General features: G+C 44.8%; 4 protein-coding genes across 4 annotated transcripts; 2 read left to right on the top strand and 2 right to left on the bottom strand.

Moving 5' to 3' along the window:
• The first annotated feature begins 4,214 nt into the window (after nucleotides 1–4,214).
• Nucleotides 4,215–5,481, top strand: LOC126318203 (probable asparagine--tRNA ligase, mitochondrial). The gene is made up of 2 exons (XM_049993221.1): nucleotides 4,215–4,258; nucleotides 4,312–5,481. Exon 2 carries the CDS (start codon nucleotides 4,350–4,352, stop codon nucleotides 5,445–5,447), a length of 1,098 nt encoding a protein of 365 aa, XP_049849178.1. The 5' UTR covers nucleotides 4,215–4,258; nucleotides 4,312–4,349; the 3' UTR covers nucleotides 5,448–5,481.
• On the top strand, nucleotides 5,476–8,328 carry LOC126318197 (uncharacterized). The gene is made up of 2 exons (XM_049993213.1): nucleotides 5,476–5,826; nucleotides 5,929–8,328. Exons 1-2 carry the CDS (start codon nucleotides 5,629–5,631, stop codon nucleotides 7,753–7,755), a joined length of 2,025 nt encoding a protein of 674 aa, XP_049849170.1. The 5' UTR covers nucleotides 5,476–5,628; the 3' UTR covers nucleotides 7,756–8,328.
• Nucleotides 8,329–8,339: 11 nt separating this feature from the next.
• LOC126318194 (uncharacterized) lies at nucleotides 8,340–11,146 on the bottom strand. Its single transcript, XM_049993210.1, has one exon. It carries the CDS (start codon nucleotides 11,144–11,146, stop codon nucleotides 8,381–8,383), a length of 2,766 nt encoding a protein of 921 aa, XP_049849167.1. The 3' UTR covers nucleotides 8,340–8,380.
• A 1,153-nt stretch (nucleotides 11,147–12,299) lies between these two features.
• On the bottom strand, nucleotides 12,300–13,656 carry LOC126318204 (SUMO-activating enzyme subunit 1-like). The gene is made up of 5 exons (XM_049993222.1): nucleotides 13,384–13,656; nucleotides 12,966–13,288; nucleotides 12,787–12,902; nucleotides 12,577–12,691; nucleotides 12,300–12,506 (listed from the first exon to the last, which is right to left on the bottom strand). The coding sequence occupies exons 1-5, from the start codon at nucleotides 13,648–13,650 to the stop codon at nucleotides 12,329–12,331; spliced, it is 999 nt and encodes a 332-aa protein (XP_049849179.1). The 5' UTR covers nucleotides 13,651–13,656; the 3' UTR covers nucleotides 12,300–12,328.
• Between the last annotated feature and the right edge of the window lie 32 nt (nucleotides 13,657–13,688).

The raw sequence follows: 13,688 nt of genomic DNA, 5'->3' as shown, positions 1-13,688 counted from the left end.
AGGCTACGCTGCTTTCTTTTATAATGTCGTTGAATGCCGTTTCCGCCAGTGTTGCATTTTGCCCAACTCAGATAGATACGATGCGGTTTTGGGGTTGGCCGTAGCAGATGTCAATCAAGATGGCCTTTTGGAGCTTTTGGTTTCGACGTATGGAAGAAAAATACTGATTTTTGCTGAGACAAGTCTTTCCAATAGAGCCGCTCGAAAGAAAAAAGCACAAGCTCAGGAGCAACTGCATATGAAGCCTAACGAGTCTACGCTCTCAAGCGAAGAGGAAATGCCAAATTTCCTATTGGCAGGAACAGTCGAACTCGCGCATCCGGCTTATCAAATGTTGTGCGATGATTTCTGTCAAGACGGCCTAATGAGCCTCGTGGTATCTACGAAGTACGGCGTCTCTCTCTTGAGAAGTGACCTGACTCTTGTGAAACAAAAATTGGCAAAACGTATAAAACTGCTGTCAGAAGCTTTAGAACTCGAAATGCCATTTGACATCTGAATGGCCTCCAAACCCAAAAATTACGTGTTGACCTTTTCCTTCTGAGGCATTGCATTCAGGCCCACGCTGTTTGTCATATTCAGCAGAGCTTTCTGCATCAACTGAGCGACCCCAATTAGTTGCGGAGGCCTTCGTCATCTCCCTCCCTTAACACTTTTTGGCGCATCTTCTTGGCCGAAAGTGGTAATCTTTGCTCCGTATTCACTAACATTTTCAGCACCCATCGATAACCAGGTCAAAAAAATCGTTATAAAAGGCCGAGCTTCCCAGGGACACGACAAATTTTCATTTTTCCTTTATTTAGATTATGGGCTTATTGTACACGAACCGCGTTTCCTACGAAGGGCTGCTTGACAACTCTCCTCCCCCTGGCTCAAAGTGGGCACTTATCGATACCAGAGACGTCCCTCGAGAACCTTGCTCTCACACATGCGATATTCATAACAACTCAGGCATCAGGTGTACGGATATCTCTACTGCGAGGAGCCGAACCGCAATAATCACCTATCGAAATGTATTTTTGAGACTGGGCTCGAATTTCTAGGACGCAGGCAGCGGGGCCGCCTGTATACCTTTTCCTTGAGTCTATCTCGGTTTTGGAGCGTTTTCACGCAGAGATGGTGCAAAGCTTTCGTGGCGAAGACTTTTTTTTGCATTTCACGCTCGCAACCTATTGAGCAATGCTCAGTAGATAGCGCAAAGGATCAACAGCCTATATGCAAGAAAACGTAGAAGCGCTGAACACGGGGCAAGTTGTTGTTTCCTGAATAGGCCATATATCGAAGAAGTTCTATTTAAAAGCGCTGCTTTCGGGAGCGCCTATAGATTTCCTTTGTGTGGGCGCTGCGGGAACGCCTACATTCAATAGACATAATTTTGCACAGCGTTATAAGACGTTGAGATACGCTCCATTTGTCTGTTGCCCCAGGCGCAAGAAGCGGGATGCTGAGATGTCGGCCGGCCGACTTCTTTTAAGGCGAGTAGGCGAATGAAAACTGGAACAGAGATGGTGATATGTTTTGAAGGAAGGTTGTACCGAGCACCATTCTCAGACAGCCTAGGGTGGCACATTTTTGCCCGAGCTCTCGTGTCGTTCGATCAGGGGATGAGCATTGAAAGTGGAGTTGGGCACGATAGAATGCACACGTTTTGCGTGTCGACAGGAAAAGCTTTTTTTTTTTGGCGTACATTCTTTTGTGCTGAATAGCCGAAATTTGCTAAGGGCTCACTTAGACTTCTTCGAGAACGGCCCGATCAGTGGACACAGATAACTGGAGTTTCTTGCTGCCATGCATCGCAAAGAAATGTACGGGAATGTAGCTCAGAGGATTTTTTTTGGTTCTGTGTTCGAACGCTCATTTTAAGTGGAACTGCTACTTGGAAATGCGCTCCGTCGCAAGTTAAGGGATTTAAGCGAGGCGATCCGTTCAACCCGGGAAATTTGGTGGAAGGATATATATGCAGACATGGTACGATAATTTTTTTTTTCCCCCAACGCAAATTCTAATTTTTACTGGGACGTAGAGGGCTTGTTTGGAGGGTCTTTGCTTGTGACGTCGGTGAACGGACGGAGTTTGGACAGTCCCTATCACATCTTTGGAACTCCAAAGCTCGAATATCCCTACGCGAGTTACGGGACGCACACCTACGCGCTTCCTCACGGCTGCTCTCGGGCCTATTTTTCGAACAAATGGAACGGTATGAACGTGCTGGTATTCAAATATTCGGATTCACAGCATCGCACTTTCATAAGCATGAAGAGCAAGGGTGCCGTATTTTTGTGTGATTCAATGTATGGACAATTTCAGACAGACGTCTGCGAATTTCTCGGAATTCGACTGGGAGACCCGCTGGCGGATTTACCTATTCTTGAAGCGCTGAAAAATCCGGAGATTCAGAGTATATCTTTCGAGCTTTGCGGGAAAAGGCAGCCCCATCTTGTGAAGTATGACTTTGATCTTGATATGAAGCCTCTTTTTTATACGGATGTTCGCGGGCGCATCGCACCCATTCAAGGCCATCTTCATCCATCCGACGTCGGTCCGCTGCCGTACGACGCGCGCGTTATTGCGGAGATGGCGGAGGAGTTTCAGAAACAAGATGAGGCACTGAACGAGACGTACCGGCGTGAGCACAACTTGAGGATTAGATATGAGTACGGGCATTTTATTTCCGAAGGGAGAGCGCTCTATTGCCTAGACGAGGACGGGTTCGTGCCAAATCGGGTCATATATAAGGTCAAGCCCCCATCAGTCGAAGAAGTGCATTGGCAAAGCTTTGACAAAACAATGCAGGGAAAAGTCCGAGACGCTTTGAAAAAAATGCTGGAGAGACACATATCCTTGAAACCGGAGAACCTGGCCAGAGAACTGGATATGGGACCAAAAGAATGGTCGAAGTTTCAAAAACAAGTGATGGATTACGTTTCTAAGTTAAATGCTGCAAAGATGCTATCGAAACTCCATTCAGATACTCGACAACTAGTCATATTGATTGGCTTCCCAACGCGCCAAAAATCGTCCTTTGCCCATAATATCGCGTCCAATCCAAATTGGCACTTGATACATCAAGAAGAGGAGGCATCTCAGCACCTGGATGACACCACAAGTTCATCGTCTAGAACGACGGTCGACCATTTGAGGCAACTTTTCTTAGAACATGCAAACAACAAGGTCGTGGTTGATGAGCCGAACCTCACTCCAGAATACCGAAAGCCATTGATCGATGCTGCAGACGATCTAGGCGTCACCAGAATAGACGCCGTTTACTTTCCTCTCTCAAAAAAAAGTCGCGCTAGAAAGAGAGCAAATCGTAGCCTGAACCAATCTGAAACCGAACTGTTGAAAGTCAAGGCCCCACAGAAAAACGAAAAGTGGAGCTCAATCCACGTTGTCAGAGAGGATCACACCAACGCCGATCGAATCCTTACAGAATTGACAAACTAAAAAAAAAAAACGAGAATATGTCACCATTTCGCTCCTTATTACTGTAAAATCCCAATCGATGCGTCCGTAACAATTCTTCAATATGCATTGAGATTCCGATCAAGTGAGTTGTTGTCGTACTGTTTTCTGGTACCAAGCGAGCATCGACGCCATCACAGCTATAAAACGTTCAGAACAGATGCGCTGTTTGATGCACCTCAAAGAAAAAAAAAAAAGTTTTTTCATTCCTTAAAAACACATTGATCCGCAGAAATTCCAGACACCCTCATGAGCGCCCTTTTACTGAAAAAACGCCGTTTTAATGGGTGCCTTCAGCTCTCGATGTACCAGAGGCCGTCTCCTCGTAAAAATGTTTCGGCGTCTTCTAGAAGTCAACGGTTCTTCTCTTCGCGCTCTCCCGGGTCTAGTATCGTGCCTTCCGTTCGTATCGCAGATATTCTGGACCAGCGCAAAGATGCTCTCGAGGGAAGCTTCGTCCGAGTCTGTGGCTGGATTCGCACCGTCCGCTACCAAAAAACACATATTTTCATCGAACTCAACGATGGAAGTTCGGTCGATGGCGTTCAACTTGTTCTAGACTCCGACCAAGCTAAAAAGTAGGTAAGGTGACCGTGAATGTTTGCTTATGTTCCTCTTCTTTAAAAAAAAAAAAAAGTCGCATAACACGATAACACGATGCGCTCCTGACAACCCTAGTCTGTCACTCGCCACTGGTGCCTCGGTCACGGCCGCCGGGCATCTAAGGCCCTCCCCGTCCGGAAAAAACCTAGAATTGGTGCATCCAGATGTCCAGATACTCGGCGAATGCGGTTCTGTACGTTTTTTTTTTTTTTTTTTTGCTTTTTTAATCTCTAACAGCATGGAGAGGCTTCTAGGATTACCCCTTGCAAAAAAAAAGGCATTCAATGGAATACCTGCGCGAAGTTGCCCATCTACGTGCGAGAAGCAACACGTTTGGGGCCATGCTCCGCATCCGTAACAGCCTAACAATGGCCGTCCACGACTATTTTCAGCGCCACCATTTCATCCATATTCACACACCCATCATCAATTCAAATGACTGCGAAGGAACGGGAGAAACTTTTTTGTTGAATGTCAGGCAGAAGGACCAAAAAACGCATGACCCAATCGACGATCTTTCAAATTCCAAAGCTTCTCTGGCGATACCGCACGGACTTTCCAATTCTCATTTCTTCGGAGTCGATGAATGCTATTTGACTGTCTCCGGCCAGCTAGAAGCTGAAATATTCGCCTCAGCGCTGTCAAAGGTGTATACATTTGGTCCGGCATTTCGTGCTGAAAATTCACACACATCTCGCCACCTAAGCGAGTTTTGGATGGTCGAGCCTGAAATGTCGTTCGTAAACCTGCAAGAGCTCATGGAAACGGCGGAGGCGTCCATCAAATCCTGCGTCGAATACGTATTGACTCACTCCGCACCTGATCTGAATTTTTTTAATTCGCGTGTCGATCAAACCTTGATGACAAGACTGCACCAAAACCGAAAAGACCACTACATCAGAATGAGTTACTCAGAAGCCGTAAAAATACTGCAGGAAAAATCGGGTTTGGGAATCAATTGGGGACAAGACCTCTCCAGGGAGCATGAACGCTGGATTTGTGACTGCTATACACAAAAGCCTGTATTCATAACACATTACCCAAAAACTCTAAAACCATTTTACATGCGCCTAGCTGATTCGAAGCAAGCTGGAAGCGACGCGGAAACAGTGGAATGTTTCGACCTCCTCGTTCCAAAGATCGGCGAGCTGGTTGGGGGGAGTTCGAGAGAAGAAAGATACGATGCATTAAAGCTCAGAATGGAGGAAATGGGTTTGGACGTTGAACGCTTAAACTGGTACTTGGAATTGAGAAAATTCGGAACAACTCCTCATGCCGGATTTGGCATAGGATTCGAAAGACTTTTGATGTATATAACTGGGTTGGAAAACATTCGAGATGTCATTCCAATACCTAGATACCCCCGTTATTGTAAATTCTGAAAAAAAAAAAAACCGTTTTTTTCGTCGAACACCGAGTTTGTTTCTATTCAATGACATATTTTGTGTTGCCTGCTGTCGATCTGAAGTACTCTTCCTTGCCATTTGCCAGTTTCAGAGGTGTCCGCAGCGGATTTTCTAGACCAAAAACGGAGAGATAACGTAGTCGTGACGCTCTTGAGTTATGCTGCCGCTGAAACTTGGAAGAGCTTGGCGTGGAGATCGCTATCTGCTGGTTCGAAAAAGCGGGTCGCGTTTGCATCGTACCGAAAATACCTGGAAGACGATGTTATGTCTAGACCTAATAAAAAGGCCAGCTTCGATAGCTAGCAAGAAGACATTCATTCGACGGTTGAGTTTCAACTCGGTCGAGCGTGCTCAGGTTCGTAAATTTTTTGGGTTCGGATGCAACTTCGCCCGGCGATGCGGCCCTCCCGTTCATGTCGCCCCCAATTCAAACCGTTGCTAACGTATAATGCCATAGACCGCGCTGAATGGGAATTTGTTCACTGAATCTCAGCATAACCTTTTGAACAAGGAAATCGACTTTTTGAGAAAGTTTGGCACACAATTGGAGTCGATGAAAGCCTCTCCAGGTGATTTGGCGGAGTTGAAGAAGTCAATCGAATGTTTGAGAGACATGTTTTTGCTGGTAGTGGTAGGGGAATTCAATAGCGGAAAGACTTCATTTTTGAACGCCCTTCTAGGCCGTTCTTTGCTTCCAGAAGGTGTGACGCCGACAACTTCTCAAGTCAACATCCTCCGCTTCGGGAGCCAAGTCTCTAGACGTGATGATGCGTCTGTATCCGGCCTTGCTAGCCAAAACGCGCACGTGGAGATTTATTTGCCCGTTCCGTGGCTGAAGTATTTTTCGTTGGTGGACACGCCCGGAACGAACGCTGTCATCAAATTGCACCAAGAGATCACTGAGCACTTTGTGCCGCGTTCTGATATGGTGCTGTTCGTTACGAGTGTCGACCGAGCATTTACAGAGAGCGAGCGAGCATTTTTAGAGAAAATTCGGGAATACAACAAAAAACTGGTGGTAATTTTGAGTAAAATTGACATATTGCTAGACTTTGACAAAGAACTGAAACAGATCTGTGATTTTGTGACAGATCAGATAAAGCATTCCTTTGGCATCACTCCAAGAGTTTTTCCGATATCGAGCCGTTTGGCGCTCCGAGCAAAGTCGCTCTTGCCGGATAATTTATCATGGGAGGAGCAAGAGGCGTGGCTGAACAAAAATGAGGAGTGGAGACGTTCCAGGTTTGGTGATATAGAAACATATATCTTGACGACGCTGGATGCAAACGAACGGGGAAAACTGAAGCTAGAAAACCCACTCGGAATGGTCAAACATTTTATCGCTAAATACGAATTAGAAATAAATATACGAATGCAATTCGCTCAAGAAGATTTGCGGACACTTGAAAAAATCGACCAGGAACTGGACGCGTTTGTAAACGACATCATGAAGGAATACGCTCATTATGAGTATCAAGTCGACAAGGTCTTTTTAGACATGTTAGACAGAGCCAAAAAATTTTTCAACCATAAACTGGTTTTGACAAACGCCTGGAACTTGACCAATTCCGACCAACTGAAGGCAGAATTTGAACACTCAGTCGTTTCAGATCCCGTCGCTCAAATTCAAAAATACATTTACGAAATGGTCGATTGGATAATCGAGAGACAAGCCAAACAGTGGGAAATAATCATCCAATATATTATGGCGCGGCAACAGTTCAGTCGGCCCCCGTCAACCGGCACGCCCCTCTCCATGCTCGGCTCGATTGGAGAAGTGTACCAACAACACAGAAGTCAGCTGATTGCGGATTTTAGCGAGCGCACAAAAACGATCATAAACAGCTTCGACAAAAATTCAGAAGCTACTCGCATCAGTTCCGAAATAAAGCTGGCCGTCTATCGGACTTTGGCATTTGAAATCGGGGTGCTCGGATTGGGTACTTGGCTAACCGCTTCTTTGATGGACGTGACAGGAATGCTAGGCATCGGATTTCTCGCGGCTGCGGGCACTGTCTTACTGCCCTACAAGAAACGACAACTGAGCAACCAATTCTCCAGCCAAATCCTTAAAGTTCAGACTAAACTGAAAGTCACGCTCAAAAAACAATTTGAAAGTGAGTTGTATCAAAGAAAAGGCCAAATACTCGACAACCTAAGTCCTTATAGAAAATTCGTTCACGACGAACTCGCCGGAGTCGAACTCGCAAAAAGTAACCTCGGTGCTTCAAAAAAAGAGCTAATACATCTAGAGAAACAAATTCAAGCCGAGTTTTCAAATTAAATTTGTCGTTTTTTTTTAACTCGATATTGTGCAAGTCTATTTTTGTGCACTTTGACCATGCATTCAGAACCACATACTCTTTATATACAAAAATTCGCTGTCGCGCGTGCGCTACCCCCTCGGAGCCGGAAACAAAAAAGCATTTTTCTCTGGCGCCAAAATAGGGATGTCATAGAAAAAGGGCTTAGCATCGTCTGCCAGAAAAGCGCAACCGGGCTCCATTTCACAGTCTTCGGCTTCCTCGTCGACAAAACCTGACAGAGGAGAGACATCTGTCAAGACATGCGGTCAATGATGCAGTCAATAGCCCGTTGCTCTATACATGCGTAGAACAAAGATCCATTTTCTGCGTACCCATCGATGATTCTTGTTCGGCCTCCATGCAATGGAAAGCAGCCTCTTGTGTGTATAGACAAGAATAACTTGCGAGCGTATATTCTTCTTCTGCAAGACAGACAAACTGAAAGAAACTCTGCTTTGAAAGAATTATAAAAATTGTACCGTAACGAATAGATGTAGGCCACCTTCGATTGCCACGTACACTTCCCACCCACGTGCAATTTGTACACGGCCTATGTACATATGTAATATAGATAGCGAAAAGGGAGGATCCCTCTCGAACCTCTTATTTACTGGATTTTTTCCTCACCTTTTTCAAAAGTGTGCTTCTTTGACGAGTCGAAGAACCCGGATCTGTTTCCATGGCCTCTCCGGTCAAAATCATCTCTTCGAGTTGATTTGCCAAGGAAGAGGCGTGCAGCCTTCTGGCCTTTGCACACACAGACAGGAAATAGCCTTTAACTTGGTCTTCGTAAATTGCGTGCTTGTAATATTTGAAAAGTTGAATGAGCCGCAAAATCGTGGCGTCACTGTGAGACAAGCACGTGACCAAATAGGCTAAGCTCTTCAGGACCTGATTTTGATCAATCATGCTGGTTTGAAAATGACTGCACAACTTTTCGACCATAAAGACAGATTCTGCTTGTGTTTCAATGAACGAGAACAAAAATGGTACAATATCCTCTAAAACTTGAATAGGCACTTTCTTTTCGAAAAGTAGTGAATTGAGCATCTCGGGTAGACATTTGATGTATTCTTCTTTCTTGTTTTTGGCGAGATGACGGAAGAACAGTTGAGACAAATTTGACACGTAGGGATCTTTCGAGACCAAGCACATCGCCAAGTCGCCCAGTCGACCTCTGGGCTTGATTCTCAAAGTGAAAATCAGGTGTGAGAGCACCAACAACGCGTTTCTCTTCACAAGGGGATCCTCGTCTTCAGAGAGACAATCAAACAAAACGCTCGCCTGAGTTTCGAATTCATTAGGAAAACGAGTCGCGAAGTCGCAAAAGGCAACTACGATGTTTCGGCGCGTTTCTGCCTTGGTCTTCCGATTGGATAGACACTCGCTGAGCGAGCCAATGTTGGTAGCGCATTGCTCGGGACAAGATAGAGTCAGCCTGCTAAATGCGTCGATGGCCATCCCGTGCAGGAACGGAAACGATTGCCGCACTTCTTCGCTCTGACAAAGCGCCCTAATAATGGGATAAAGCGCACCTATCAAGCTAGACGGTTGAACTATACTGCGCTCCAGCGCCGCCCTTTCATAGTCTTCTTGCTCATCCTTCATATCCACTTCGTCATTCATCTTGATTCTATCAAGGTCCTCAATCATTTGCTGTTCATAAACCGACGATTCAACCTGGTCCCCGCAAGGATTATGCGAATCCGTCTGGCCGCCGGTGCTCTTCCTCTCGAGCTGCTCCTCTGCTCGTCGAACCCTCTTGTTCCAGGCAACTCTTTCAATGAACGCGATCTGTCTAGTCGCCACCTGGCCAGCTAAAAACACTAGGCGCTCTAACTTAGACAACCTAGACAGTCGGGAAAGACCGGACGAACCGTCCGAAAACAACCCTTCTGTCTTAAAATGTTCCAAGGTGGGTTTCTTGAAATATCGAGAACCGAGCGAATTCAACGCATAAACGCCCAAAATCCTCTCCATGATGGCCTCTGGATTCTTGGATAACGCATAGATAACTGCTATGGCCTGCTCTGCAGCCGGATACCACGCCTTGCCTTCGATCGGTGTTGCTTGATCCTGATCGGGCTGACACGGACCCCGTAGCTCGAGCAAGTCTGTGAAGAATTTGAAAAAAGTATCATCGAGAGGAACCGGCAGGGCAGGTGCAGGATGGCCGTCCAAGTACAACGCAAGCTTCTGTATGGCCACGCATGACCACTTGGCCAACTGAGGATCCTTCACTGCCTCCTTCCCTAACCCGTGTTGGAGAATGGAGGGCAGCCAGCCAACGACGAGTACCGGGTAAATGCTGGCCATCATCGACAATACAATAATCGATCCATACGTCAATTCAGACTTCACGCCCAACGTAAACATGTCACGCAACTTCTGAGACAAATCATCGACCTTCTTGTCATGCATCTTGTACAACTGCTTCAACAGCTCCTCCAAACTAATCATCTGACCAAGCGTGGCGTGCTGGGTCAATGCAATCAAGTTCTTGGCTATATAGGTCTCAGTCGGTATTTTTGTATCCTCAGGAGAAAAAAACATCTCAATGTACGCCTCTTTTGCAGCCTCCTTGATAGCCGCCTCGTTGCTACACACAAGCGTCAGTACCACCTTGATTCCATCAGCCGTATCATTTCCACAAAAAAAGCTAGCACGAGACAAAAACCGAATGGCCTCAATAACGTCCGACTGAGTCCTGGAACCAAGCAACTGCGTCGCTCGAGCTATTGCCTCTCGAACAAAACGAACGAACTCCATTGCCTGCTTGCTTTTCTCTAGAAGACCCTGCAACTCGGTCAAGGCATCTTCGTCGGCCTGATCTATCTCTCGATCCAACGACGTCCCAACCTTCTCCCAAAACGATAAACACAAATTTTTGTGGTAAGGATTAAAAGTCAAAAGATCACAAAAGAGCCTCATAGCAAACTTCCTAACCAATGCCGCCTTGTCTCTCAACCGAGAGACCGCAAGGTGAGCTATCATGTTGTATCTCTCATGATCTTCGATCAGCCTCTCGCTGCAAAAAAAGCTCCAACTCTGAATAACCTGAGCGCGCGTATAAGAACTAACGTCCAAAAACCTCTCCACAAGCACTTGGAAGAGTTCCTCCCGGAGCGTGGCATACTCTTCCGAAGACGCGTCGGACATATTCATACTAGACGTATATGCAATCAACTTCTCAAAAACACGAATCACCGCGTTACGTATTAAGTGAGACTCGCAGTCTAGAAACTCTATCAATGACTGCGTCGAAGAAATCATCGCTTCTGGTATTCGCTCACTCATCTGCTCAAGTAAGGACGAAAAAGTCTTTGACAGCTCTGAGTTGGCATTCAGCTCCTGAGTGGCTTTAAGCATCTCAGACAAAATACCGTCGAAAAAGTTAATAGCCTCAGGTGGGTATTCTTTCAGTAAGCGGAGCGATTCGACAATCACAGCGACGAAACTCTGATGACTCCGTAGATGGTGCATGATATGTGACAAGCATTCTGTCAAACACTTATACTTTCCAATCAAAAGACCAATCAATTGAACGCAATGCCCCCTTACCGAAACACTCTTGCAGTTGTCTGGATTTGACAGTAGGCAAAAAACCAATTGAATGTATAAGTTGATGAAATTGTGGTCTACGTGACAGTCCCACAAAGCCGACAAATCGAGTTTCAAAATTTCTATCAAAGCACATAAAATCGCCTCTCTATCTTCCTCAGACGCCCAAGACTTTAGACCGTACGAGTGAGACGCAGCCCGTGATGTTTTGCCAGACCTATTCGAAGCCACAGGCTTCTCAGTGTGACATTTTTTAGATTGCTGGTTCTGTTTCTCTTCCAACTGAACAAAACGAGACGTTAAAAATACAAACATCTTAATGGCATTCCGAAGCAACAATCCCTGATGCCGAGCATCATTGTCAACGCCATTCTTCGTTTTCTCGTTGAACTCGGAAGCTGCCTTCTTAACCTCAAGGCAGCCATTGTAAAGCAAATACATCAACTTGTCCTTCGTCTCCTTTTTGGGTGTATCACTTAAGGATTGTATGTCAGCAACAAAACTTTGATCGTGTTTTGGGATCCAAAACGCGTACTTTGCGATGATAGACAGAAGCTTCCCAATGTTCTTCACGTCATTTATGACACAAAAGTCTTTTTGGAGATCCGCCTCAATGCCTGCATAATACCATATTAGCCTACTGCATCTGAAGGCCCATATAGTATGAAGCCAGTGACGAACATTCAAGTACTGCATTTGGGTGCTGCGAGCCGAGACTCACAAAGTAGTTTTCGCCTGGCCACTCACTCTGACTTAGCGGCAATGGAAAATCATCCATATAGCCAAAAGAAACTTATATTCACAATAGGGTACAGACAAACAATACAGACGGCCCGTAAGACTACAAAAAGTATTTGACAGGTTGCAGATCGAATATAAAAATTTCGTACAAAATTATAAAGGCCGTCTATACAAATAGAGACATCTATAGAACATAAATAAACTGGATAAACATGTAAAAGTTATAGACAGTAATGATTTTGAATGTCATTAAATACATCCGATTTTATCTATTCTATCCTTGCCAGTTATTGCCTCAAAATAATAAAAATTCTGGATAGGCGGCACTGTAGCATCAACCAAAATTTTGATGATTTCTTGTCCTACTAGTCCCCCAATGATGGCACATATAGGATTGATTTCACAATTCCTGTATTTAATAAATTCACTTTTGGCGGGTAAATAAAACATGGCTACATATTGTACCTATTGCACTGATTTCGTTACACAGAACATACGCAACTGAACAAAAATTAGTGTTTTCTCTAGTCTGTTGGAGTTCGAATTCTAATTGGCTTAAGTCGTCCCCTAGCCGAACCATCCGCTGCATTGATTTTTCCATATTATAAATACCTGTGCTTAGATAGGCACAAGGTGAATGAGATGGCATGGCCTACTTTGTACTAAAAAAGCTAAGATCTGTAGCGGTATTTATTCATCTGACGTACCCCGTATTATCCAGTATATATTAGACACTTCAGAACCTACTCTAGTTGTGTTGAGAAAACTTTCGAAATCGACGTAATCCAAATGCTCCGTGAGTCCTGACGGCTTACTGGCTGGCCTGGATAAACTTGTTAGCATTATTGAACGCAATCAACCAGCATTTGTCTGATATTTTACATACGTTGTATATAATTGATTAGTGATATCAAAAAATACGAAAGATTGCATCCCTAGACATTCTACAATAATGAATGAAGTCTGCTTTTTTTTTCTTTTTCTGGGTCTGGACAGTTCATACTCGTCCTCGATATAACGGCATATTTTGTTGGCTTCGCACAGAGTTTGATAATTCAATCCAGACGCCACGACGATGTCAAACGAAATCTGATTTGTCTGCTTTTTAAGGCAATTAAGGATTTCAGTTGTATTTTCGCTAACAGCGACAGTGTCAATTTGGAGGAATGGATTGAGTTCTAAAATCCCTTCTTTCGAAGCAAGGGCTCTCTGCAAACAAAAGCAAATGATCAGGCCTTAGAATAAAAATATACTATTTTACAATACAGGGAGCTTTCTATTACTTATGCACAATAGTCTCATACGTTCAATCCAACTGAAGTGTTAAGGTTTAGAAATAAATGCGATACCGCATTTTGTGGTTGAACGGTAACCCAATCAATAATGCAAACGTAATTCATGCCAGCCAAGGTTATGTTCTTACAAATTTCGGCTTGAGTAGAGCCAAATCCGAGGAATAAAGCCTTTGATTGACATAATATTTCTTGAGAGTGCATGCCCCAGAGGCGAATTTGCCTGTCATACAATTCAGCCTCTTCAGAAGGAAACGCAAATGGGCTTCGTTCGTGCATGATACTGAAAGTGATGTTTTGAGCAGCGAGCGTTCTGA

The sequence above is a fragment of the Schistocerca gregaria genome, unplaced genomic scaffold (assembly GCF_023897955.1).
Source record: "Schistocerca gregaria isolate iqSchGreg1 unplaced genomic scaffold, iqSchGreg1.2 ptg000659l, whole genome shotgun sequence".
NCBI lineage: Eukaryota > Metazoa > Arthropoda > Insecta > Orthoptera > Acrididae > Schistocerca > Schistocerca gregaria.
Note: the sequence above shows the minus strand (reverse complement) of the source record. Positions and strands in the feature narration are given on the sequence as shown.

Coding starts and splice junctions, on each gene's coding strand:
- LOC126318194 (XM_049993210.1), bottom strand. CDS start 11,146: ATGCTTAAAGCCACTCAGGAGCTGAATGCCAACTCAGAGCTGTCAAAG.
- LOC126318197 (XM_049993213.1), top strand. CDS start 5,629: ATGCTGCCGCTGAAACTTGGAAGAGCTTGGCGTGGAGATCGCTATCTG. Junction 5,827..5,928: donor ACTCGGTCGAGCGTGCTCAG/GTTCGTAAATTT, acceptor ATAATGCCATAG/ACCGCGCTGAATGGGAATTT.
- LOC126318203 (XM_049993221.1), top strand. CDS start 4,350: ATGGAATACCTGCGCGAAGTTGCCCATCTACGTGCGAGAAGCAACACG.
- LOC126318204 (XM_049993222.1), bottom strand. CDS start 13,650: ATGCACGAACGAAGCCCATTTGCGTTTCCTTCTGAAGAGGCTGAATTG. Junction 13,289..13,383: donor ACACTTCAGTTGGATTGAAC/GTATGAGACTAT, acceptor TTTTGTTTGCAG/AGAGCCCTTGCTTCGAAAGA. Junction 12,903..12,965: donor ACTAATCAATTATATACAAC/GTATGTAAAATA, acceptor AAGTTTATCCAG/GCCAGCCAGTAAGCCGTCAG.